Below are 26092 nucleotides of genomic sequence, written 5' to 3' on the forward strand. Positions count from 1 at the left end.
TTCTAGCCCTAAGACCTTTCTCCAACTACTTCTTGAAGACATTCAATGTTTTGGGCTGAACCACTTTCTGTGGTAGAGATCAAATAACATGTTCAGATAACGTACCTATTGGAAAATGGTGAAGCATCTTCTCCTTGTAGATCTTATGGTCACTTTCCAAGAAAACACAGAAGATAACCCGATCAACCTGGAAATAAACACACCAGTTATAATTTTTGTCATAAGAGCACTTCAAAACCTTTTTAGAAAGGAAATTGGATACATAGAGAGGCAAACAGGAGGCTAGAAAAACACAGCAGGCCAGGCAGCATCTGGAGGAGGTATTATTTCAGGTATTACCCTTCTGCCTGGCTTGCTGTTTTTCCAACTTCCTGTTTGTCGACTTTGAATTCCAGCATCTGCAGTTTTTTTTGTCTCTTAACCAACTGGAAACATTCATAAGTGAGAGTAAAAAGCAAAGCTATGAGGAGAGTAAAATTAATTGGATAGCATTTTTAAAGAGCCAGCACAGACATAATGAGCCATGTGGCCACTTTCCACTGGTATCACACGGTGATTCTAAGAATGGGAAAGGAAGTGATATAGGCATATCTCTGGAAAGAGAGATATGTTGCCGAAGCTTTTCATCTTGCACTTATCAGGGCACGTGCAAGAATGCCAAATTTCAACCAATCACAACCACTTGCACTGCAAAAGAAAAGAGTGCTGACTGGTTGGTAAGTCGACCAAGAAGCAGGATTCACAACTGACAAAGTTCATAGATAATGGGAACTGCAGATGCTGGAGAATCCAAGATAATAAAGTGTGGAGCTGGATGAACACAGCAGGCCAAGCAGCATCTCAGGAGCACAAAAGCTGACGTTTCGTGCCTAGACCCTTCCGTTTCTGCTGTATGAAGCCATATGTAGGATGGGATTCAGGAATGCTATGACATACTTGGAGATGATTTGTAGGAAATAGGTGAGTCATCATTTATTAAATGATCCATCAGTAACACATTACATCATCTTCACATTCTACACAAAAACTTCACTGCTTTGTAAAAATTAAATACTTCGCACAGATAAAACACAGAAGTTCCTGCCTATAATAGGTAGGGAGAAGAATCACTGCTTTTAGGATGAGCGTTGAGGAGACTCAGGCTCTGGTCTGGTTTATTGGCAGCAAGGCTCAGGTAGAAATGGGAAGGAAGAGTGCTGATGGCAATGAGAATGGAAAGAGGAGAGGTTTTGTGGCAAACTGTTTCGTCCCCCTGTCTCGGAGCCAGGAGATTTGGGTTCAAGTTCCACTCGAGGACTTCATGGTCAAGCAAGGCGTGTTCATCTCGTGGCCAAACAGGTTGATTATCCAGATCTTTCCAACACAGAAGAGCAGGACAATCTCCTCCTCATCAACCACCACCACCCACTAGATATAGTGTAAAAGGCCGCGATATTTTAAAGGGTCTGCAGGCTTTGCCACGGGCTGTTCTTGTGGCCAACCTTCGCCTCATGCCAAGAAGCAATGAGAAGAGGGGCTGGGAACAGGTCAAAATGAATGATCATGAAGGGCATAAGTAATCCAGAGGAAACTTGATAATGGTCCGAATGTGGAAGTCTCTACCTCCTGGGCATCTAGGTACACTGCAGGAAAACCTTGATTAAGAAATGAAGGAGAAATAAATAGACAGATCTGTTGTTTGGATTAGACTGTGAAGTGTGAGAGGAAGCTCATATGGAACATTAACAGATTTGTTCAGTGGAATGGCCTGTTTCTGTGTTGTAAGTACAATGTAAGTGCTTTGCTCTGTTCATCTCAGGTTTGATTCACTGAGGATTACAACACATCACCCAGAGGCAACAAAAGCTATTCAGGATAATTTATAAATAATTACTGATAAGTTCTGTAATGCACACAGTATATGCCAACACTCTGGCACACCAAAACCTTGATCATAATACATTACTAAGTAATAGGCTATTTTAAATTTCCTTGTACAACAGAGTTGTGAGCCTCCCGCATATTTTCTTCAGTCTGAAGCAGACATTGTAGAGCTGCAGAACAACCTCATCTGAAATATTGAGAGACAGATCTCCAGGTCTTATAATTGTGCCATCTGATATCATTAATCAAACACAGCTTCATTTTATTTTTAATTCTGCCAGCAAATCATATTCCCTAATTAAACAAAAAAAACTAATAATCAGATAATGATCCCCAGCTCAGTCAGTTTGGAGTCTTCAGGGATTAGAACAGATGCAGGAATTAGTTGAAGTGAGTCCTGAAGGAATCTGTCCTTTTGAATATTTATTTCTGTTCTGACTCGCAACTTGGGTGTGTGAGCTGTGACAAATGATAAACTCAAGAATGAAATGAGCTTCAGAGAGAGAGTGGAATGAGGTTGTTCAGTGTTTCTCAGCAAGCACAGACTCAGCGGCACAGCCACCATTTGTCTTCCTTGCCACTGTCTTGAAGGGAGATACAAAGTGATGCATGTTCAGAATATTGAAAGGGTCTCATTTTCCATACTTTACAGTGAAGGGGAGCTGACACAACAGAGATAATCCTGTATTCAGCAATCCAGAGCCAGGGTGCAGTAAGATGAATGTACGTGGCTGAATGATGAATGATAAAATGAAAGGAGAAGCAATGTACATGCAAATTCAACGAAGAAACAAGGAATGTATTAAGCCCACAGCAACACTATTAATATTTAATATGTAATTTCACATCCGATCTGTTAGTTCTAAAGGAGTCAATCAATAGCAGCTATGGGAAGGGATCACCAGCACAAGTTCAGTTTGTGTGAACCAAGGTTACAGACAACAGTGATTGCTTAATACTAATGCCCAAACATACTCATTAGCATGAATTCATCAAAGTGGTCTTCAGGAGCCTAGTTCACTGCAGAGTGACATTGTCAGCATTCCCAACAGTGAAAAATAACACTTCAGTCAACGGGAAACTTGTCAGAGATGCTGTTGTTTCTCCACTGTTTTACAGGAGGAATGAAAGGCTGATTATCTCATTTTAATATATCCATGAGCTACCAATCTCTTCAGTTTTCAATTATTAATTACACGGTAGATTAAAACCAGGGTATGAGCATTAGACAAGAGTGAAAAATTGCTCATCTGATTTCATCCCCAATAATGAGTGCAGTAGGACACATGGTCTGCCTGCTCTCACTGTTAAACTGTAACAGAGTAAAAAATGGTGAAATGTAGCTTTCTCCTATCCCTTACAGCATGAAGCTTAATTCCATCACATCATTTGGAGCGGATCAAAGAGAGAACGGGCTGATTTTTTTCCCTAAACTACCTTTCTGTACCTTTCCCACATAGAATATAGAACATAGAACATTACAGCACAGTACAGGCCCTTCGGCCCTCGATGTTGTGCCGACCTGTTATACTGATCTCAAGCACATCTAACCTACACTATTCCATGTACGTCCATATGCTTATCCAATTACGACTTAAATGTACCTAAAGTTGGCGAATTTACTACCGTTGCAGGCAAAGCGTTCCATTCCCTTACTACTCTCTGAGTAACGAAACTACCTCTGACATCTGTCCTATATCTTTCACCCCTCAATTTAAAGCTATGCCCCCTCGTGCTCGCCGTCACCATCCTAGGAAAAAGGCTCTCCCTATCCACCCTATCTAACCCTCTGATTATTTTATATGTTTCAATTAAGTCACCTCTCAACCTTCTTCTCTCTAATGAAAACAGCCTCAAGTCAGCCTTTCCTCGTAAGACCTTCCCTCCATACCAGGCAACATCCTAGTAAATCTCCTCTGCACCCTTTCCAAAGCTTCCACATCCTTCTTATAACGTGTGACCAGAAATGTACACAATACTCCAAATGCGGCCGCACCAGAGTTTTGTACAGCTTCACCATAACCTCTTGGTTCCGGAACTCGATCCCTCTATTAATAAAAGCTAAAACTCTGTATGTCTTCTTAACAGCCCTGTCAAACTGGGTGGCAACTTTCAAGGATCTGTGTACATGGACACCGAGATCTCTCTGCTCATCTACACTGCGAAGAATCTTACCATTAGCCCAGTACTTTGCCTTCCGGTTACGCCTACCAAAGTGCATCACCTCACACTTGTCTGCATTAAACTCCATTTGCCAACTCTCAGCCCAGCTCTGCAGCTTATCTATGTCTCTCTGCAACCTACAGCATCCTTCATCACTATCCACAACTCCACCGACCTTAGTGTCGTCTGCAGATTTACTAACCCATCCTTCTAGGCCCTCATCCAGGTCATTTATAAAAATGACAAACAGCAGTGGACCCAACACCGACCCTTGCGGTACACCACTAGTAACTGGTCTCCAGGATGAACATTTCCCATCAACTACCACCCTCTGTCTTCTTTCAGCAAGCCAATTTCCGATCCAAACTGCTATATCTCCCACAATTCCATTCCTCCCAATGTTCCAAGTACCTAAAGGTCCGTCAATCTCAGTCTCGATTATCAACACCTGAAAGGAACAGAGTTGGAAAGGTCCCAAACCCTGAAGAAATTGCTGCTTATCTCAGCCTTAAATAGCTGACTCCCGTACCTGAGACTGAGACAGATTCTCCAGCCAGGAAGAAGCATCAGATGGAAAGGTTAAGTCTGTTTCTCTCTCTCCATAGATGCTGCCAGATCTGCAAAGTTTCTCCAGCATTCTTCATGGGTTTGTTTGAGGAGCATCCACCCAGCAGTTACCCTGGCAAACCGCTGGAGAGTTTTATATGAGATCACCGCTCAGCCTTTTCGATCCTAGAAAACACAGGTCTATTTGACAATACATAGCTCATCTGCTCACTGCTCTGTCTAAGGAAGTAGCAAACCCTATGTGATACTAGTCTACGGTTGCCCTAATGGGACATAATGCTTGAGGTTTGATTGTGAGACCTCCACAGTTACCTCCTCGCCAGTCCCTGAAATATGTAGCCACAGCAGCAGCACCTTTAAGATGTTGCCAAGCGCATTTCTTGAAGGTATAAGGTAATGGTTTCCATTCTGCAGCTTGCGAACCCAGTTAGGGTTGCAGAAAGGACAAGTCGGGTTGTGACACCCACAGCCCAAACCCCCAGACCCCACAACCTTCCTTTGAGAGTGCATCCCACATTGGCACTGAAGCCCAAGCCCTGCCCTTGTCCTACTCACCTCTCAGTCTCTCTTGCTATGGACTGGGGTCCTGCTCAAATTGGAGCCTGGCACCAACCATGAACCTTTTGGGGTGGCACGGTGGCTCAGTGGTGAGCACTGCTACCTCACAGCACCAGGGACCGGGTTTGATTCCACCCTCAGGCGACTGTGTGTGAAGTCTGCACATTCTCCCCGTGTCTGCATGCATTTCCTCTGGATGCTCTCGATTCAGTCCAAAGGTTTGCAGGTTAGGGTGGATTGGCCATGATAAATTGCCACACAGAATCCAGGGATGTGCAGGCTGAGGTAGGTTAGCCATGGGAAATGTGAAGTTACAGGGATATGGTGGGGGGAGGCTTGGGCTGGGTCTGGGTGGAATGCTCTTTGGAGAGTCAGGGCCAACTCAATGGGCCATATGGCTTCTTTCGCTACTGTAGGGATTCTGTGATGAACCCAGGGGTGATGCTTCTGCAGCTGAGCTCAGCTCAGTCACATGTCTCATGTGCTGCAGAACAATCTGGGCTCTGACATTTGACCTCACAAGTTATGCTTAGTCCCTACTTCTGAGCTAAAGCCAATAAGATGGAGTGGGTCAGATGAAGTTATAGTCTAATCTGTGTATAAAACAGTGACATTTTTACAATGTCCTTTAAAAACACAAATGCTCATATTCATAGGCTGTATGATACATTGAGTTTTATTATGCACTTTTTTTTGTGTTCGTGTCTGGGGTTGCATTACTTTCCAAGTATTAACATGGGTTTGTTTGGAAAATAGCTCAGGAATTGCTTGTTAAAGGTGTACAAATGGAAAAAAAAAATCTTACATCCAGTATTCTTAACGTTTACGTGCTATTCCTGTATGGTGGGTGAGCTAAAAGCAGAAAGGAAATTTACCTCCCTATGTTCTCGGATAACTGCACCAGTCACATCAGACTGGTCAGAACATAGAATATAGAACAAAGAACTGAACAGCACAGTACAGGCCCTTCGGCCCACGATGTTGCGCCAAACTTTTACCCTAATCCTAAGGTCTATCTAACCTCCACCGCTACCTTATACTATCATCCATATGCCTGTCTAATAGCCACTTAAATGCCCCCAACAAGACCAACTCCACTATCCTCTCCAGCAATGCATTCCACGCCACTACCACTCTGTGTAAAGAACCTACCTATGACATCTCCCCTATATCTACCTCCACTCACTTTAAAACTATGCCCCCTCATAATAGCTACCTCCACCCTAGGAACAAGTCTCTGGCTGTCCACTCTATCTAAACCTCTGATCATTTTGTACACCTCTATCAAGTCACCGCTCATCCTTCGTCATTCTAAAGAGAAAAGCCCTAGCTCTCACAACCTTTCCTCTTAAGAACTTTCCTCCTTTCCAGGCAAAATCCTGGTAAATCTCCTCTGCACCGAAGGTGGACATAGTGCTCCAGATGGGCCGATATCTAACATTATGCAGGTTAAGTACCTCAAAAACAGCATCTCCATCACAAGCAGGCATATCCAAACTGCCTGTGACTGATGGCTTAAGGAACAAACGTGCTCACATTTTCTGAAGAAGGGTCCAGACCTGAAACATCAGCTTTCCTGCTCCTCTAATGCTGCCTGGCCTGCTGTGTTCCTCCAGCTCTACACCTTGTTATCTCAAACTCCAGCATCAGCAGTTCCTACTATCCCTCACAGTTCAAACTTTGTCCAGGAAACATTCCTAAAATGACTTCATTTCTCCCCCACAGCTGTGCGCAGGCAGTTCATTTTTAATCTTAAATGTAATTTCTACTTTTCCCTTTCGACATGACACAGTTTCTGTAGATTAGGTTTGAGTATAACTGCAGCATTCTAAATTCCAACTAATTTCATTCACACCACATCTGGAATACTGTGCACAGGATTGGTCATGTTTTTAAGGAAGGATTCCAAAGGGTTGGAATTAGTTTACGAGACTGACAGCTGGAACAGGGGAAAGTTGTCTTTTGAGGAAAGGCTGAACAGAATAGGGTGATATCCACTGGAGTGTAGAAGGTTAAGAAGTGACTTTACTGAAATAGCCAAGGTACCGAGGGGCCATCAGAGGGTGGATATTAGATTAGATTCCCTACGGTGTGGGAGCAGGCCCTTCAGCCCAACAAGTGCACACTGCCCCTTGAAGCATTCCACCCAGACCCATCCCCCTAAAACCCACACACCCCTGAACACTACGGGCAATTTAACACGGCCGATCCACCTAGCCTGCACATCTTTGGACTGTGGGAGGAAACCGGAGCACCCGGAGGGAACCCACACAGACACAGGGAGAATGTGCAAACTCCACACAGACAGTTACTCGAGGCTGGAATCGAACCCGGGTCCCTGGCGCTGTGAGGCTGCAGCGCTAACCACTGAGCCACCATGCCACCAAAGTTGTTTCCTCTGGTGGGGGCAGCAGAATGGCTCAGTGGTTAGCACTGGTGACACTCAGCACCAGGGACCCGGGTTCAATTCCAGCCCTAGGCAACTGTCTGTGTGCAGTTTTCACATTCTCCCTGTGTCCATGTGTGTTTGCCTCCATTTCCTCCCATTGTCCACAGATGTGCAGACTGGGTGGATTAGCCATGAGGAATGCAAGGCCAGAGATGACAAAATATAAAAGACTGAGATATTAGGAATTCCCTTCCTTAAAAAGGCAGAGGAAGCAGGCCTGGAACATTTTTAAGAGAGAAATGGATGGATTCTTGACAATCAAGGTGGTGAAAAGTTATTGGGGGCAGATGGGAATGTGGAGAAATCAGGCCAGCCATGATCTCACCTAATGGCAGAGCAAGGTCAATGGGCCGAATAGTCTCCTCTGCTCCAAGTTTATAGTTATGACCATATTTAAAGTGGCTTGTTTAGCAAGTAATGAATTGTGTGGAAAGTCCACCTACAGAGCTTTGCCATCACAAGTTTCAGATAAACAGATTTGACTGTCATAACCTCACACCAATTTCCAAGGCATTCCTTTCATATGAATGCGGTCATGCTTACAGTAAAGAAATTCTGTAATGATTAGACTATGTTAGCTCCCAAGTTAATGCCATTAACCTAATGAGACCCTGAGGACCTTCTACTTGTTTTGCATGGTTTAAATACTTAAATAATCAGATGATTGCACCCGAGTGCTGGAGTCAGAACAAGGTTATGTATCATTAGCATACGGCAGTCCATCGAGTGATCATTTTAATAGTACCATTAATTTTGAGGCTTGCTAATCACATTTCTGCTTTAAGAAACATTTGATGCAAAAACAGAGCGGATGTGGAGTGGGGTTAATGGGTTAAGACGAAAATGAATTATGATCTGATAAAACTCGCAAGAGCATATTTAACAATATTAACTAAAATTAATCCAAGCTTGGATTGGAGTTGTAAATCATTATGTTACCCCCAGACCAATTGAGTACAATCACTGACTGCAGAAGATGTTATCAGCCTCTTGAGGAATACCAGTGTTCTGTAACAAACATCCAATGGTGTCCCTTGCATTATCATGCCAACAAATTAACGACTGGAACAACCTGCTTTAGTTATTTCTAGCATGTGTAGGGGGAGAAAGTGGGTGGAAGTGAAACTGTTGTGTGTGTAAGTTTCTTTTCATAATAGTTTTCATAATTCATTATAGTTTGGATCATAGTTCACATTTAACAGGGCAGGATTGGTCCTCATTGGTGGAACAGAACAGGCACATAGAAACACAGAAGGTAGGAGCAGGGGTAGGTCAATCGGCCCCTTGAAACTGCTCCGCAATTCTATATGGTCATGCCTGATCATCAATGATACTGTCATCGAACTCAATACTGTCATCCCACCCTCCCCCAATATCCCTTGATTCCTTTCGCCACGAGAGCCGCATCTACCTCCTTCTTGAAAACATGTAATGTTTTGACTTCATGCATGTTCTGTGGCAGTGAATTCCACAGGCTCACCACTTGCTGGCTGAACAATCTTTCAAACCTATGACCTTCGCCACGTGGAAGGACAACAGCAGCAAATACATGCAGGTTCCCCTCCGAGCCACTCACTATCCTGGTTTGGAAACATATCGCCATTCCTTCAGTGATGCTGGGTCAAAATCCTGGAATTCCCTTGTTGATTGTCGGAAAAACCCATCTGGTTCACTAATGTGCCTTAAGGGAAGGAAACTGCCATCCTTACCTGGTCTGGTCTACATGTGACTCCAGACCCACAGCAATTTGGTCAACTTTAGCTGCCGTCCGAGCAATTAAGGATGGGCAATAAATGCTGTCTAGCCAGCAACGCCCTCAGCCCCTGAATGAATAAAAAGAAAACAGCACATGGGCCGCAGCAGTTGAAGTAGGCAGCTCACTGCTAACGACGAACAATAAATGTTGGCCTCCTAGCTATGGCCACATTTCCGGGCAGATTACACAAAAAAAAACGAGGGATGGGTGATTAATTCTGGTCCAGTGAATTGAAAAGAACATGAAGTTTTGAAGTTCAGGTTTGAAAAGAGAGTCATGTTGGACTCAAAATGTTGGCCATGTTTTTCTCTCTCTGTCTCCACAGATTCTGCCAGACCTGCTGAGCATTTTCAGCACGCTCTCGTTTTACTAACTGTTTTGAGGAAGAGTCACTAGACCTGAAACATTAACCCTGAATTTTTTCCTTCACGGATGTTGCCAGACCCACTAAGCTTTTCCAGCAACTTCTCATTTTATCTCAGATTTCCAACATCTGCAGTACTTTGCATTAAACAGTTTCCACTCTGTTTAGGGCAGGGAAAGGTTGGGGTGAGGTGGGTTGTAGATGAGGGCGGGGGGGGGGGCGTGATTTGGTGGTGTTGCGCACAGAAACACAATGCAAAATTATTCACAACTTGGCATCAGCTGGGAATTTCGAGAGCCATGTGGGAGCAACAAGTATGGGAAATCGAAAAATCTGTCAAGCTGATTAAGGTACAGTTTTGCAGAGGAGTAAAGCAAGCTCCAGATAGTAGCCAGCTTCAGCTGAACCAAACCTCTGCTGCCTTTATCTTGTGTCCCACCAAGCCCTGTTCGGAATTGGAATGGGAAGACAGAGTTTGTGGAGGGTCACACAGCTGGAGGAGGTTACACAGATAGGACTGGCTGGCTGATTCAGATGGTAGGAGGATATCTCCAGATAGTTATGTGTGAGTTCGGTCTAACTGGTAGATGAATTGTATTAAAATGACCACCAGATTTGGTCAATTAGAAGATTATATTTTATCCATCTCAAATTATTTCAAAGTAAAATAGAGTCCATTAAGCAATATTGCAAAAACACCACCAATTATAGATCAGCTAGGGAAAAAAGAAACAATTTTCATCCAGTACTTTATATGCTTGAGCGGAAAACAAATTTAGCATTGCTTTTCATTTGTTTTAATTACAGTGATCTATTAAATAGTATTTGTGACAAATGTTTCTCATTTTTTCCATCAGTACTAATTAAAACCACAGGAACACATTGCATTAACGAAGTGATGTCTAATTGTATTTATAGTTATTTTCAAATGAAGATGATAAAGCAAAGTGCAAGAAATGATTTCTTTTACAGGAAGGTACTCTGTATCAAACGTTTCCAGGTTCCTATATTGACAAGTCCATTTTTTAACATTTAAATGTAGATTAAACTACCCCAATTTTGGACCCCATAATTAAGAGAGTTATTGTGAATAGGCCATTTCAAAGTAAATGGCTTAGTGTGTTCAAAAGCTTCAAATGTGGGCAAACAGATGGCTGCACGGTGACTCAGTGGTTAGCACTGCTGCCCCACAGTGCCAAGGACCCAGGTTCAGTCCCACCCTTGGGCTACAGTCTGTTGGGACTTTTCACATTCTCCCTGTGTCTGTGTGGGTTTCCTCCCACAGTCCAAAGATGTGCGGGTTAGGTGAACTGGCCATGGGGAATGCAGGGTTACAGGAACAGAGCAGGATGCTCTTCAGAGGGTTGGCGTGGGCTTGATGGGCTGAATGGCCAGTTTCTGCACTGTAGGGATTCTATGATGGTGACCAACACACACAGGCATTGACTCATTAGAGGCCTTCTACCTTTACTCTGATGAGCATCTAAATCCCTTTTGGTACAGGAGGAGCACAGAGGCTTGTCGGAACAAAGGAGCGTTATAGAGACACGTTGTAGGTGGTTATGGGATATGCGGCCACGTGGGAGTCCATTCCAGCTGATACTTTCTGGAGAATAGTAAAATCCAGAGTTTGCAAGTCTGTTGCTACTTACTGAGATTCTGTTTCGCTGGAATTTCCTTAAATGCTGACTTTATTAACTATTTCAGTCAGGCCTGATCCCTTCCTGCAATCATAACTGATAGTCACTGTCATAGTCACAGGGTCTTGGAACTGCTGTGCGAATGGGTAAGTGTTGGCTGCCACGAAGACCACCAAGGTATGAGCCGATCAGGGGCAAACCATGTTTATCACCTTCAACAACAGGCAGCAACATGAAGGAGCAATGGCAGCCTCTAAAAAATGTGCGAGGAAGTCGCAGTTTACATCCGTAACTGGCTGTGGCTCTCAAGACTCTGAACAGTCTAGGTCAGAATTTTGCAACAAGTAACTCACCTCCTGACTCCCCACAGCCAATCTACTACCTATAAGACACAAGTCTGGGGTTTGGGGTTGGCATACTCTCCATTGACTGGATGTATTTGTCTCCACTGACACTCAAAGAAACTCAACACCATCCAGCACTGTACTACTGAGAAGCACAAGCTCAGCAGATACCATGGGAACACAAGTTTCCCTCCAAGCCACTCACTATCCTGACTTGGAAATATACTACTGCTTCTTCACTGTCACTGGGTATAAAGTCAGGAACTCCCTCCCTGATGGGCACTGTGGGTGTAGTTTATACCAAATGGACTACAGCAGTTCAAGAAGGCAGCTGTCCACCACCTTCTCAAGGACAATAAATTCAGCCCTAGCTAATGACGCCCTCATCTTGTGAATGAATATAAAACAAAAGCCCTTCAAAGTTTGTGCCTTGCATAGGAGGATGGAAATGCAAAGTTTTGGGTCTCAGCCCCTTACTTTGCTGCTCTGTGGCTGGGAGATAAACGTGACCCAGGAGAAATGCAGTGGAACCCGAGACATCAGCCTTCCTGCTCCTATGATGCCGCTTGGCTTGCTGTATTCATCCAGCTCCACACCTTGTTATCTCAGAAAATCCAACTACTTTCTGACACAGCCTGGCCTGTCCTTGTACTTACAAAATTTATAACATATGTGTGGGTAAGGATTACAGTCTTGCGAAGATCATAGCTGTCACCGCAAACACTTGAGAGTGTATAACATCCTTGACACATACCCTGAATTCTTTCAGAAAGTCATAGAGTTGTACAGCACAAAACAAACACTTCGGTTCAACTCATTCATGCCGACAAGATATTCTAAATTAATCCAGTCCCATTTGCCAGCATTTGGCCCATATCCCTCGAAACCCTTCCGATTCAACCATGTCTCTTAAATGCTGTAATTGTACCTGCTTCTATCACTTCCTCTGGCAGCTCTCAAATTTTAAATCTAATGTTGATCTCGCTCTTTGTGCACCTTCTCTGCAGCTGTAACATTGTGTTCCTTGCTCTGTTCTATCACCCTCATGCACTTTGTATGCTATGATCTGCCTGGACTGCACATAAAACAAAACTTTTCACAGCACCTAGGTGCATGTAACAATAATAGATCAAATCAAATCAATCTCATTCCATATATGCTCCAACCTCGGCATGAACAAGTTGCCCCTTGGGTCCCTTTTAAACCTTTCCCCTCTCGTTAATCCTATGCCTTTTAGTTTTGGGCTCTCCTACCCCAGAGAAAAGACTTTGACTATTCACCTATCCATGTCCCTTATGATTTCATAAATCTCTATAAGGACACCTCTCAACTTCCGACGCTGCAGGGAAAATAGCCCCAGCCTATTCAGCCTCTCTCTATGGCTCAAACCCTCCAAACCCTGGCAATCTCCTTGTAAACCTTTTCTGCACCCTTTCAAGTTTAACAATATGTTTCCTATATTCAGTGTTATGGGCCAGATCCAACCTCATCAAAATATACTAAGAGGGTAGCCTAGACTCTGACTTTTTCTTAATTTAAAGGTAAGTGTGAGGTGCTGTGTTCGGATACAATGCGATTGGTCAAGCTATTTGACATTAAGCAATATACAATTTATCCAAACACTACAGTTAAAATACAAACAAAAGAAAGAGGAACTTGGAAGAACAACTCTGTTGGAACCAGAATACACATTATTTAACTCTAAACAGTAACTGTTCTAAGATAGTAGCGTCCCAGAAACACACCCTTCGCAACACACCTTGTTATTTCAGACAACATATTTTCTCACAGGCACCTCCTGTAACAGGGAGAGAAGCCCCAGCTTATGGCTGTAACAGAGAGATGGAAAGAATAGCTTCAAGGCCGCAACAGCAACTGCTGCTCAATGTTAAAACTAAACATCCTCATTCTGTGGATGGGAGCTTGACACCCATTCAGGCTGCTTCTATTTTTCCAACTTAAGAAAACATTCAAGGTTTCACAAGTTGTTTCTCTTCTCAAAGGCTGCTCGTCCTTGTCTCCCACTCTCTCTCTAAAAGAAACCAGGACAACGCGCCCCTCTTAAAGCCACAGTATCGTGTCAGCAGGGAGACCAGAATTGAACGCAGTATTACAACAGTCTAAGTACAGCCTGTATAGCCGCAGCATCACATTGTTTTAGAGTATAAAACTCTTAGCAATCTTTTCTGTTTCCTGCCTGCTTGTAGGCAGTTCATTAGAACCAGCTTCTGGACTGAAAAAGCTGTTTTATTATGAGGGAAAGTAGATTATCTGGGGCGTTTACTCATTGGAATGAGAAACCTTCTTATTGAAACACATCAACCAATTTCTCTCGCTTTCTCAAGCAGTTCATGTGTTTTTCTGTCCACTTAATATCACTTAGCAGAAGATGCTTGAAATTGAAAAACATTTTCATCGGCTTCTGTTTATGATAGATATTGCAATATTGACCTTAACTTGTCATTCTCTCACAACATCACACAAAGATCCTGAAAGTGTAGTCTTCAGGTAAAGGAAACTTTACCCCAAGGGCCACATGTATAATTCAGGCTCCCATTTAGAGTGACACCATTTTATCTTTATTTAAAAGCATTTGGAATGGGGAACTGAGACTGGGAGTAGGGCTAAAGAAGAAAGTGAAACAGTTTTTCATTTTGCTCCAAGCCAGCAATTTGAAACTCGGAAATAATACTAGTGAGGGTTACTGTGGGAACAATGTGGGAGCCAGGAAAATTATATTAAAGCTAAATTATTCCTTCGCCTTTCAAATTAATGTATCAAAACTTGCCATTTTGTGGTGTTGGAATTATGTAAGTGCATTGACGCCTGCTTAGTACCCTCAACTCTACTTCGTTAACAGCAGGTCATTTATTTTCTCATGGGGCAATTTCCTGTAGTTGTACCAAGTCTCTAAGTTCCAGATGATTGGAGGACCAAATTAATTGCAAAATGGAAACGCAAAGATAAATAAAATGCAAAGTCCAAAGATTCCACTACAGTAACCGTTCGACAAAATCCTGTGGAAATATTATCCCTATTGCATAGCTTTTAGTACTGTCTTTCTAAGACAAGCTTTCTCCCTAAAAGCGATGCCTTTGTTATACAACATAAATCAACAGAATAGTGAACTATGCACAGCATTGGCAGTAGAATGCAAATTAGACTTGTCCAATCTGCTATACTCAGAGCTCACCTGGATTTAGCTAAGTCTGCCTACACAGGCACAAGGGAGGGATTTAAACACTTGGGGCAGCGCGGGGAAGGATTGCTTGGCTAGTCTCTTGTGTCCAAGGTCTGAATATTAAGAACATTTAGAGAAACCTGAGCTTTTCAGACTCAAAGGCAAAAGTCTAAGAGAAGGCATTGCAGAGCTGTTGAAGACAGTTAAACAAGGACGGACGTACATTTACATAGCGCCTCTCATAGCATAAGGCTGTACTTTACAGTTAATGATTTCTGCAGTGCAGCTACTTTTGCAATGTTGGACACATGTCAGGCAACTTAACACAGAGTAAACTGGGACACCATCATATTGGATAACCTGTTCTTCGTGAAGGAGATTGAAGGATGGCTGTTGATCCAGGCCTCACTAAAGAGAATGAAAAAGATAAAGCCTGATAATGTGCCGAATTGAACAGTGACATAGAACAAAGGGAGCTGAAGCAAACATCAGTGGCCTGGTCAAGTGAATTTCATCCCAGAGAAGTGTGAAGTGATGCATTTTGAGGAGATCAAACAATGTAAAATAGAACACAATTGATGGGAAGAGTACTGAGAGGTGTAGAAGATGTGAGGGATCTTAGAGAGTGTGTCCACAGATCCTTGAAGGTCGCAGGACAGGCTGTACAAATGGTGAATCTTCTATTGAGTGGTTTGATGCCACGCTACGAGTTTAGGTTCAAAAATGACTGATTGTGGAGAGACTACAGTTAATATTGTTTTCAGGCTCAGATGTCAAAGTAATAGACTCAAGGGAAACCAGTTACAGTCAGCCCGAGGCTTGTATATTGGAGACATTCTGGCATCTTGACTGCCTGAGGATAAACACTTTACACCTCCTGGCAACAGTGAAGGTACAACCCCATTGGATGCTGTGAACCCAGCTCATGACTCCGCATGGCAAAAGTCCACAGAAGGTTGGATGTGTGCAGGGATAAAAACATGCACAAGCCACCCCTCTGTGAAGAATTAGAAGAGACTCACAGGGAAGATTTACAGCAAGACTTGTGGCAAAGAACGTGCGGCAACCCAAAAAGACCCAGGTGAAAATCTGCCCTGACCTGCAAGGAGCCATTTTTGTTAGAGGGAGCCAGCCTCACATCAAGCCAGGAAGGAGATTCCAAATGGAGACCATTGCAGGTAATATCCTTTCTTAGAGGAATAGAGGGAGATTGAGAATAAATTTTATGGTAATTTGGGAAATGCTCACATGGAGTTTTAATGAGGAATATTTTGTTAATAAAATCAAATTGAACAGCAAACTGAACTCTGCGCCTATTGTCCGCTATACCAACAAGAGCACTTGGGTAAAGTGTTTTTAATACATAAACTGGTCGAAGCGTCAAGCTTGGACAACAGAGCAGTTTTGAAGGTGCGTGCAATACCCTCCTTTATTAGTTAACAGAAGGGCAGGGAGGGTTTTTCAGGACTGCATGAACCATTAGTTAATTATTGAGCCCAGGGTGTAGTTCTGGTCACCTCATTACAGAAAAGAGCCAATTTGCAGTTGAGAAAGTGCAGAGGAGATTTACAAGGATGTTGCCAGGATGATGCAGGTGTGAGGAAAAATTGGATTGGCTGGGATTATTTTTTCTGGAACAGGGGACATTTATTTGAGGCGTGGAAGATTGAGAAACGCTTGGATAGAGTGGATGGGAAAGGCTAATTTCCTGAGCAGAGCAGGATTTAAAGTAATTGGTGGAAAGATTAGCTGGAGATTCAGAAAATCTTTTTGACCCAGAGTGGGATCAGGGCGCAGACACAATGGGCCGAGTGGCCTCTTTCTGTGCCATACATTTTCTATCAGTTCAAACTCATTTGGAAATTCTTACAAGTAATTCAATCAAAAAGTAGGAATGGACATCCGAGAAAAGCTGTGGAGATAGAAACATTGGGCTTTTTTCAGGAATAAACAAGCCCAAAATAGGAGTATTTCAGCATCTTTCTCGTGGGTTGAATTGACACGTGCTGAATCTATTTCCTGATCTGTAATGATTCTGTGATCTCGCACACCCAAAGGCCATTATGTCACACCCACAAATATACCTGCTTCGAGTCAGTTTAATATTCTACTGGCAAAACCAAGCATCATGACTTCATAGTCAAGAATCCTCCTGTGTGTTTTACATTGATAAAGAGAAGACAGACGCAGGAGTAGGCCATTCGGCCCATTGAGCCTGCTCGGCCATTCCAAGAGGAGCATGGCTGATCATTAAGCTCAATAGCCTAATCCCACCTTCCCCCCATATCCCTTGATCCCTTGCGCCACAAGAGCTATATCTACCTCCTTCTTGAAAACACATGCAAATCAATGATCAGAATGTAATGATGGAGTGTGAGAGGTCCATTTCTGTCTGATTACAGGCTGCAAATTCTGTTTGAGCGCAGCCTTGTGATATAGATATCCCTGTGCAAAGACAAACTGCTCCCACTTTGATTCAATGGAGCTCATGCTTACAAACTTTGTTAAAAATTGATTTCAATGAGTTAAAGGACAGAATCCCAAGTGTAATTGACATGTATGTTAAGAACAACAAACAATAAAACGCTAATCTGAGTCAAAACAGGGACATAACAACACGAAGGAAATGTCAATAATGCTTAAAGCGTTTGACCCTGCAGTGAACGCAGAATTTAATGTTTTAGAATCATTAAAATTTACAGCACAGAACGTGGCCACTTGACCCATTATATCCTCATCAGCTAATAATTAACCATCCAGGCTCATCCCACTCTCCAGCTCTTGGTCTATAGCTTTGCTGGTTGCAATATTTCCAAGTAGCTTTTAAATGCATTGAGGATCTCTGCTTCTGCCACCCTATCAGACATTGAAGTTCCCAAACCCCTCTGGGTGAAAAGGAATTCCCTTCAAATCTCCTTCACATCTACCATTGCTTCCTTTCAATCTACGTCAATCTTGGTTATTGATCCCTCAACCAAAGATGTCAGCAGATTGTAAGCTGACTGGTGAGATAAAAACTAAAACACATGTCCTTTCTTTTCAGAGAGAGTTTTTTGACTTGCTCAGTCTTAGCCCTTTCACCCCACAGTGTCACAGCAACTTCAAATTAATGTGTGATTAAAGTCAATTAATATGAGCTGGAGATAATGGGAACTGCAGATGCTGGAGAATCCGAGATAACAACGTATGGAGCTGGATGAACACAGCAGGCCAAGCAGCATCTTCTGTGCTCCTAAGATGCTGCTTGGCCTGCTGTGTTCATCCAGTTCCACACTTTGTTATCTCTAATATGAACTGGATGTTTTTGTTAACCTCAATCCTTAACAGTGCAGCTGACCCATACACTTGCAAAGAGAATACAGCCTTCTTAGCCGCTCATCCTTTCCATAAACTTTAAAAGTTTCAAAAGACCATTTCTTTCTCTGGCAGTCTACCTATTGATAAGAACGTCAAAAATTTTGCTCAGGCAAGGAGCAGCACATTTAAAACGAATAGTGTTACAAGTGACAATAGTGCATAATTCAAAACACTTGGCAAAGAATTTGGTGTTGGAGTAAAACCTTGAATCATTTGTAAACATTAAAGCCCCCCTAATCTTTCAATGGATCCCTGCTAAATGAATAAATGAAAATATAATGTAAATCTTTGGATAGTGACATCTGCTTTGAGATATTGGAACCCACGCTTAGAAACCTTGTTAAAAATTGATTCTGGTAGATTAAAGGAAAGCCTGTAAGGATGATTAATATGTTGTAGCTAGTGTTGCAAACATAAAACCAATCTGAGTCAAAATAAGAAGATTTTTATATTTTACAATGTATGAATTTCAATGGGCAGGTTAAATCCAATCCTCAATCTGTTTACCTCTCTGAGGGAATTCCATTCTTTCTGCAACACTGATGGTAGCAGGAGTAGTTTTGGACTGTGATTCACTCAGCAGGTCAGGGAATAAAGTTTCAGTCAAAATACTGTGTGAACCTGGATGCATTGGTAGTTAGTGTCCTGAAACATTCGACACTGGGATGTTTCTAAAGGAGCAGCCAGATTGTTTTGGTGAGAGAATCACAGGCGATGAAGGAACATAGACAAGGTGACAAAGTATCTTGTGGGATAACCCAGTGAGCTTTTGAGCAGTCCAAATGTAATCATTCCACTTTGAGTAAAGTGATCATTCAGTTGCCTCAGCTCGAAGCTCTGAAGTCTTTCTGCCTCTCATTTGTTAGGATTGAGATGTGAGGAGTACTCTCTCTCTCTCTCTCTAGTTCCGTGACTCTAACGTATATTGAAATAATGCGTCCAGTTATCGATGTGGCCGATTGTCCTAATTCCCTATTTTAGATTCAGAATGAAAACAGCTATTTTTCTTCATTGGATTGATCAATTATACAACAGAATTTAATCAGCAAATATGCAGAGCAGGCTATCACACAGTTTGCAATATGAATATATCAATATTGACTTCTCTGAACAAGTCAACATGTAAGTACATATATGTACCGAGTAACAAAAGACACGATTTTCTCTGCAGATATTAATTTTTTAAAATACTTCAGCCCATGATGGATTAGTTCTTGAAGGAAAAAACACAAGGCATAAAGTTTGCTTTTGGGTGACATCCTGACACTTTGTTATTCATTTATGGGATGAGGGCACTGCTGGCTAGGCAGCATTTATTGCCCATCCCTAATTGCCCAGAGGGCAATTAAGAGTCAACTACATTGCTGTGGGTCTGGAGTCACATGTAGGCCAAACCAGGTAAGGATGGTAGTTTCCTTCCCTAAAGGACATTAGTGAACCAGGTAGGTTTTTCCTGATAATTGACTCATGGTCATCATTAGACTCATAATTTCAGATATTTATTGAATTCAAATTCCACCATCTGCTGTGGTGGGATTCAAACCCAGGACTGCAGAACATTGCCTGGGTCTCTGGGTTAACACTCCAGCGATAATACCACTTGGCCATTGCCTCCCCTTGTGGAGCTGTGTCTCTAAACACAGGTCATTGCCACTGGGATCTTGATATTATCTTTCAGTAGATTTCAGGAAAACAGCTGGAGAGAGGTCAAGCTCTCACAACAGATTGCTAGGTCACTGAAAGAAGTATTTTTCTCCTCCACAGATATCATTCAAGAAAGTCTCTGTATTGCCACTTAGAGGAAAGTCCAATCTCTCATTCCAGCAAAAAAAAACGTGGAGGTAAAGCTTAGATTCAGAAACCAAGTGCAATGGCTGTCTCCATCCTCTCACACAGACTTCAACATGATGCTGTCAAGTCACAAACTTGATGTCATCAAACCAGTCTTCAATCATAAAGAACTCTGGAACACGCCAAAATCATTAGCCTGCCTGCTATTCTTAGTTAACAAGCCACTGAGCCATATCTTTAATACCTTTGATGTGGAGGTGCCGCTGTTGGGCTGGGGTGGAAAAAGTCAGAAGTCACATGACACCAGGTTATAGCCCAACAGGTTTATTTGAAATCACAAGCTTTCGGAGAGCTGCTCCTTCGTCAGGTGTGCCACACATCCAGCATGCACTACTGTTTGTGGAAGAGAGTTCCAAACCTCTACCATCCTTTTTTTTGTATATAGGAAGGATGTTGTGAAACTTGAATGGGTTCAGAAAATATTTCCAAGGATGTTGCCAGGGTTGGTGGGTTTGAGCTATAAGGAGAGGCTGAATGGGCCAGGGCTATTTTCCCTGCAGCGTCAGAGGCTGAGGGGTGACCTGACAGAACTTTGTAAAATCGTGAGGGGCTTGGGAAGGGTGTGTAGCCAAGGTCTTTTCCCCAGGGTAGGGGAGTCCAGAACTAGAGGGTATAAGTTCACGGTGAGAGGGGAAAGATTTAAAAGGGGCCCCAGGGGACAACATTTTCACACAGAGGGTGGTGTATTTATGGAATGAGCTGCCAGAGGAAGTGGAGGAGGCTGGTACAATGACAACATTTAAAAGGCAACCGGATATATGAATAGGAAGGGTTGAGAGGGAAATGGGCCAAACGCAAGCAAATGGGACGAGATTAATTTAGGATATCAGCATGGATGAGTTGGACCGAAGGATCTGTTTCTATGCTGTACATCTCTATTACGCTATAAGGGCTTCCTAACAGCTCCCCCGAATGGTCTGGCCCTAATACGCAGACTATGCCTCGAGTTCTAGAATCTCCAACCTATGAAATTGTTTATCTTCATCCACCCTGTCTTTTCCATATAACGGTAACGGCTGAAGAATGTCTCTCTGGTGGCTAGTAACTGGTCATAACTGACAAAGGACCTTCACAGCTTCTGTCTCCTTTAACCTGAGCTTGGATTTTTAACAGGTCTCTGGAGCTAAAAGAAACTCAAACTACTCCGATCAGTGTTGAAGCTGCTTAAAACGGTGGCAACGTCTGACAAAGGGCTGCCTGAAATTCAAAACCGTGCTCTCACGTTCCTGCATGACTTGCAAGTATGCTGCCAGGCATTTGATATTCTGACCACACTTTGGAACAAAAAAAGATTGATTCTCGGGATGGGAAAGAGTAGCTTGTGGCCCTTGGGGCTATCATATGTTTTTATAACACACATTGCTGCAGCCGCTAAAAGTCGAAGTTGCAGTTTAAAGAAGATACAGTGCAAACAAACTGTTTCAAAATGCGCAGCAGGCTCAAGCAAGCCTTAAAGTTCATAATCTCTTTGTGTTGCAGACGAAGCACAGACCAAGACGGGGACAGACAATCCTAATCCTTTAAAAGGTAATAAACAAAGCGAATGTACACAGGCCATCATGTAAATCTCTTAACTGCAAAAATGGTCAGCTGCTTAAGTACCCACCGTCGGGATAAAAATCAAATACATAACTGGATAATAGATTGTATTTTCTTTCTTTGGAAATTAAATTATGACAAATTAAGCATTTTAAGTAACCCAAAGTGCAGCAAAGTAAATCATTTCTAATTGATCCTGCCTCGAAGGGGTCAACAAACTGAATTCTTGATTTTCACAGTTTCCCTGCTAATGAAAATTAAACCGTTACCAAAAAATAATTATTGATGATATTTGCAATGACTGGTGCTGTGTAGACTATTAAGAGTCAAAGGGGGAGTTAGTGACAACTTAAAAGAAAGAATTATGTTTAAAATTAAGTTAACTTTTCGTCCAGCATGCCTGCACTGGGGTGGGGGCTCTGTCAGTTCTAAGGAACCGTTAACTGTGATTTCTCTGCACAGGTGCTGCCAGACCTGCTGAGCTTTTCTAGCAATGTCTGTTTTGTTACTGTCAGCTCGGTTGCCTCGGTGGCTGGGTCACAATGGTGACGGCGAGAGCTCCCTATCTCAGAGCCAGGATACCCCGGGTTCATGTGCCATCTGCTCTACAGGTGTGTCGTAGCGTCACTGAACAGGTTGATTAGAAAATATCTTCAATCCCCATGCACAGCTAAGACCACCATCACCTACTCTATCTGACCACTTGTCTAAGACATGGTGACTCTCTCCAATGAGAGTGCACTCTGCGGTACTCCAGGACTGTGATACATTGCATCGTGTTTGTGCTTTAAAAGAATTATTTGATTAATCTCAATCCCTGACCCTTCCATTGCAGCCCAGTAAGATTGTTCTCTGAAAGTACTTGTACCTGACAAATTGGTTCTGGTCATGTATTTGCAGAAACGTACAAACATTCAAAACAGGAACAGGAATAGGCCATTCAGTCCCTCGAGCCTGGTCTGCCATTCAATAAGGTCATAGTCAATTTGGTTGCGGCCACAGTTCTCTATTCCTGCTCACCCTGGGTAATCTTTGACTCCCTTATGTCTCATTTGCGGGTTATATTCGTCAGTTTAATTCAGGGACTAAAACCCCTGGTTCTCAATTCTCCCATCTCCTGGTTCTGGACTAGGGAGACTGTGGATCACCTGTAGGCATGTCGCTTGTTTGGTGGTTGTTTTTCTGATTCATTATTGCAAACCTTCACACCCAAGTGCCTACATTTCACAGGTTTCTGCCAACATAGAGAGATCGACATCGAAGCACATCCCGGTATGACTCTGGGTCAGAAGGGTGCGGTTTGAAGTCCCACTCCAGGAATTGTGTGCAAACACCTGGACTGACTCTCTCGGCACAGTAACGGGAGAGTGCCACACTGTCGGAAGTGCTGCCACTTGGGTGAAACATTAATCGCAAAGGCACAATCTGCCAGCAGGTGATTTCATGGCACCCCTTTGAAAGGGAGCTGGGGGATTCTCCCCCTGCGTCAGAGAAACATGGAAACAGGAGCAGGAGCAGGCTATCTGTCCCTCTGACGCTCCTTTACCATTCAATATAATCATGGCTGATCATCCTACTCAGTCCCCTCTTCCCACCCCCTCCCTGTACCCTTCAGCTCTAATGCTTATAACGAACTCCTTCTTGAAAACATTCAATGTTTTGACCTCAATTGCCTTCTCTGGCAGAGAATTCCTGGTCAATATATTTCCTACCCCAGGCTCGAGGGACCAAATGGCCCATTCCTGCTTCGGATTTGTGCGTTTATGTGAATAGTGTGTAGAGGAAATTATCGCGATCTTTAAAGTACAAAGGGACTCTATTCGCAGAGATGGGATACTTGCTGTATAAATACAACAGATAGGTGGAAGCAACAAAGAAACAGAGTTGGGTTAGATAGGGGTGGCAGCGGGGCCAGGGAGGGGATGTGCTTAATTGTTTGGGACATGTAATTGACTTCTGGTTGAGATTGCTGGCATTTGGAACGAGCGAAAGTTCTCTGCTGGTGTTCAAGAGGCCAGTGAGGAGAGCTGCTGTAAGTGCAAGATGTGTTAGTTTGCAGAAGGTAGGTCAGACAATGGGAGCAAGGGATGTCAGTCACCGTAGTCTCCTGGGGATTGTTTGATTGTCTTTGGGAGTCAGGAAGAAAACTTCCAGAGCGCTTTCTTCCATTGGAAAGAGGACATTTTTTATTGCCATGGGCAGGAGTAGTGGGGGGTGTGGGGGCGTTGGGGTGAAGTTGACAGCGAGCGTAGATTGCACCATGAGGGGATGTGACAGGCTTGAAGAACCACCTGGGTCTTTTTCTCTTCCATACAGTTGAGAGTTAGGCTTGAATATAATAAAAGATTCTTTTGTTTCCAATAGGAAACTTTGGGTGGGAGACGGAGAAGGCAGAAGTCACAATCAGCTATAAAAGATATGAAGTGACAGTAAAGCAGAGGGAAAATATCAAAGAACAGCAGGAGATGCACAATGCTATTATTCACAAAAGCAAACGGTCCTACGGTCTTGTAAGCATGCACAGCATTTTGAGTGAAATTTTCCAACTGGACTCGTCCAGATTCATCAGAAACTGAGCTGAAAAGCACTTCAGAAATGCAGACAAAGAAATTTGGATTCAGTGGAGTCACAGAGTGAGGCCATTCAGCCCAATGTGTCAGTTCTGGTTCCCTGAAAGAGCAAACATGCTCATTGACAATTTGTCCTCCTCAATCGAATGCTGTGACTGTCACTTGGTCCCAGAAGGGTTGTATTATATCATTTCATTTGCACATGGTGGCGGAACTTCTGTTTCAAAAGCACGCTAGGGGTTCCACAGGGACCTTTAATAAAGGTTACCTCAAGCTGTACATGTGCCACTTACTGTCATAATACAGGCAGCCAAGACATTACTGAATGAGTGATGGAGCAGTGAACGAATGAAGCAGTTGCATGATCTTTCATCCTGAGACAGGCCACTGCCTTCACGGAATAAACTGAAACTGAAATCTTAACCACAGAAAGAGATATTTAAAGTTAGCTGGACACAATTGTGCAGGGGGCAGAGGTGATGTTTAGCTCCACCTGCGAGATGGAAATTGTGCAGTTGAGGAATTCAGTCCTTTTTCAGGCTTGCAATTGCCTCTTTACTCTGTCTCACCATAAAAGCCATGTTGTAGGTGTGCTTTGGAGACTCTCCAATAGCGAGGAGCTGGTGTTATTATGGTCATACCGCTGGGAAGGGCCCAGACTAATGCTCTGGGGCTCTAAGTTTGAATCCCACCAAGGCAGTTTGAACACAATTAATTAATAATCCCCACATTGAAAATTAGTCTCAATAACTGAGCTGTGAAATTCCCACTGGTTGTTAAAAACCCATCCACATTACTCATGTCCCTCAGGGAAGAAAATCTGCCATCCCTGTCCTGTCTGGTTTACATCCTACTCCAGACCTGCAGCAAAGTTGGTGACTTTAAATGCCCTCTGAAATGCCCTACAAAGCCACTAAGCTCCAAGAGCAAATAGAATTGTGCAACAAATATTGCCCTTGCTGATGACAGCCCCTGTCAAAAAAAATCCGTCAGGGATACTACCTGAAGGAAAGGGAAAACAACACAGTTCAAACTTCCAAACTAAAGGTCATGTCGTAACAGTCCTGTCAGACCATAGGGCTCATTGGGTTGAGTGAGAGGGATGACTGGTTGTGGTTTAACCTTTGGGTCAATATACCTCAGGTGAGGGGGGAAGTTGAGAAGGACAGTCGTTATGGTAACCTCACCCGATGCAAGAATTGAGCCCACACTGTTGGTGTCACTCTGCATCACAAATCAGCCGTCCAACCAAATGAGCTGACCAACACCCAATTTCCCAATCAAGCCAATGGTTCAATTGCAACTGCTCAGGGGATTTTCGAAGGAACTTAGGGGCTGGGCAGATTAGCCCTCAGACTGGCAGGTTTTGGGGGAGAAAAGAACAAGATTGAAAGCCTGTGCGCGCATGGTCTGGAAACGGCTAACATTGCCTGGTTATTCCAGCTTGTCCCGCTTCCAAGGGATTGGCCTTTCTGTACAGAAGGGCTCCTCATGAATACTGCATTCTGCCAGAGTGTCACACACATGGTCATGTACCACTAATGGTCATCTTCTGGTCCAGCTAATTCATAACACTGGCCTGGACAAAGGGTCACATTATGGTTTCATTTTGAGTGTGACCTTCTTCCAGCAGTCAGGTTTTTTAATTCATTTGTGGGGCGTGGGCATCATTGGCTGGGCCAGCATGTTTTGCCCATCCCTAGGTGCCCCTTGAGAAGGTGGTGGTGAGCTGCCTTTTTGAACCACTGCATTCTTCCTGCTGTGAGTTGACCCACAATGCTATTAGGGAGGGAATTCCAGGATTTTAACCCAGCGACAGTGAAGTAACAGCGATATGGTAAGTTGAAGCAAGGAGGAGACTTGCCACCAAGTGCAGCCCCTGGTGGGGGT

At 43.3% G+C, this 26092-nt stretch overlaps 1 protein-coding gene across 1 annotated transcript in view; it reads right to left on the reverse strand.

Annotated features, from left to right (window-relative positions):
• LOC125454646 (ADP-ribose glycohydrolase MACROD1-like) overlaps positions 1 to 26092 on the reverse strand; it is an 880504-nt gene that overhangs the window by 81237 nt on the left and 773175 nt on the right. Inside the window, exon 10 of the mRNA XM_048535629.2 lies at positions 106 to 187. Within this exon, the coding sequence (XP_048391586.1) occupies positions 106 to 187 (82 nt within the window). The remainder of the gene's footprint in view (positions 1 to 105; positions 188 to 26092) is intronic.

Source organism: Stegostoma tigrinum, chromosome 9, assembly GCF_030684315.1.
Source record: "Stegostoma tigrinum isolate sSteTig4 chromosome 9, sSteTig4.hap1, whole genome shotgun sequence".
Taxonomy (NCBI): Eukaryota; Metazoa; Chordata; class Chondrichthyes; order Orectolobiformes; family Stegostomatidae; genus Stegostoma; species Stegostoma tigrinum.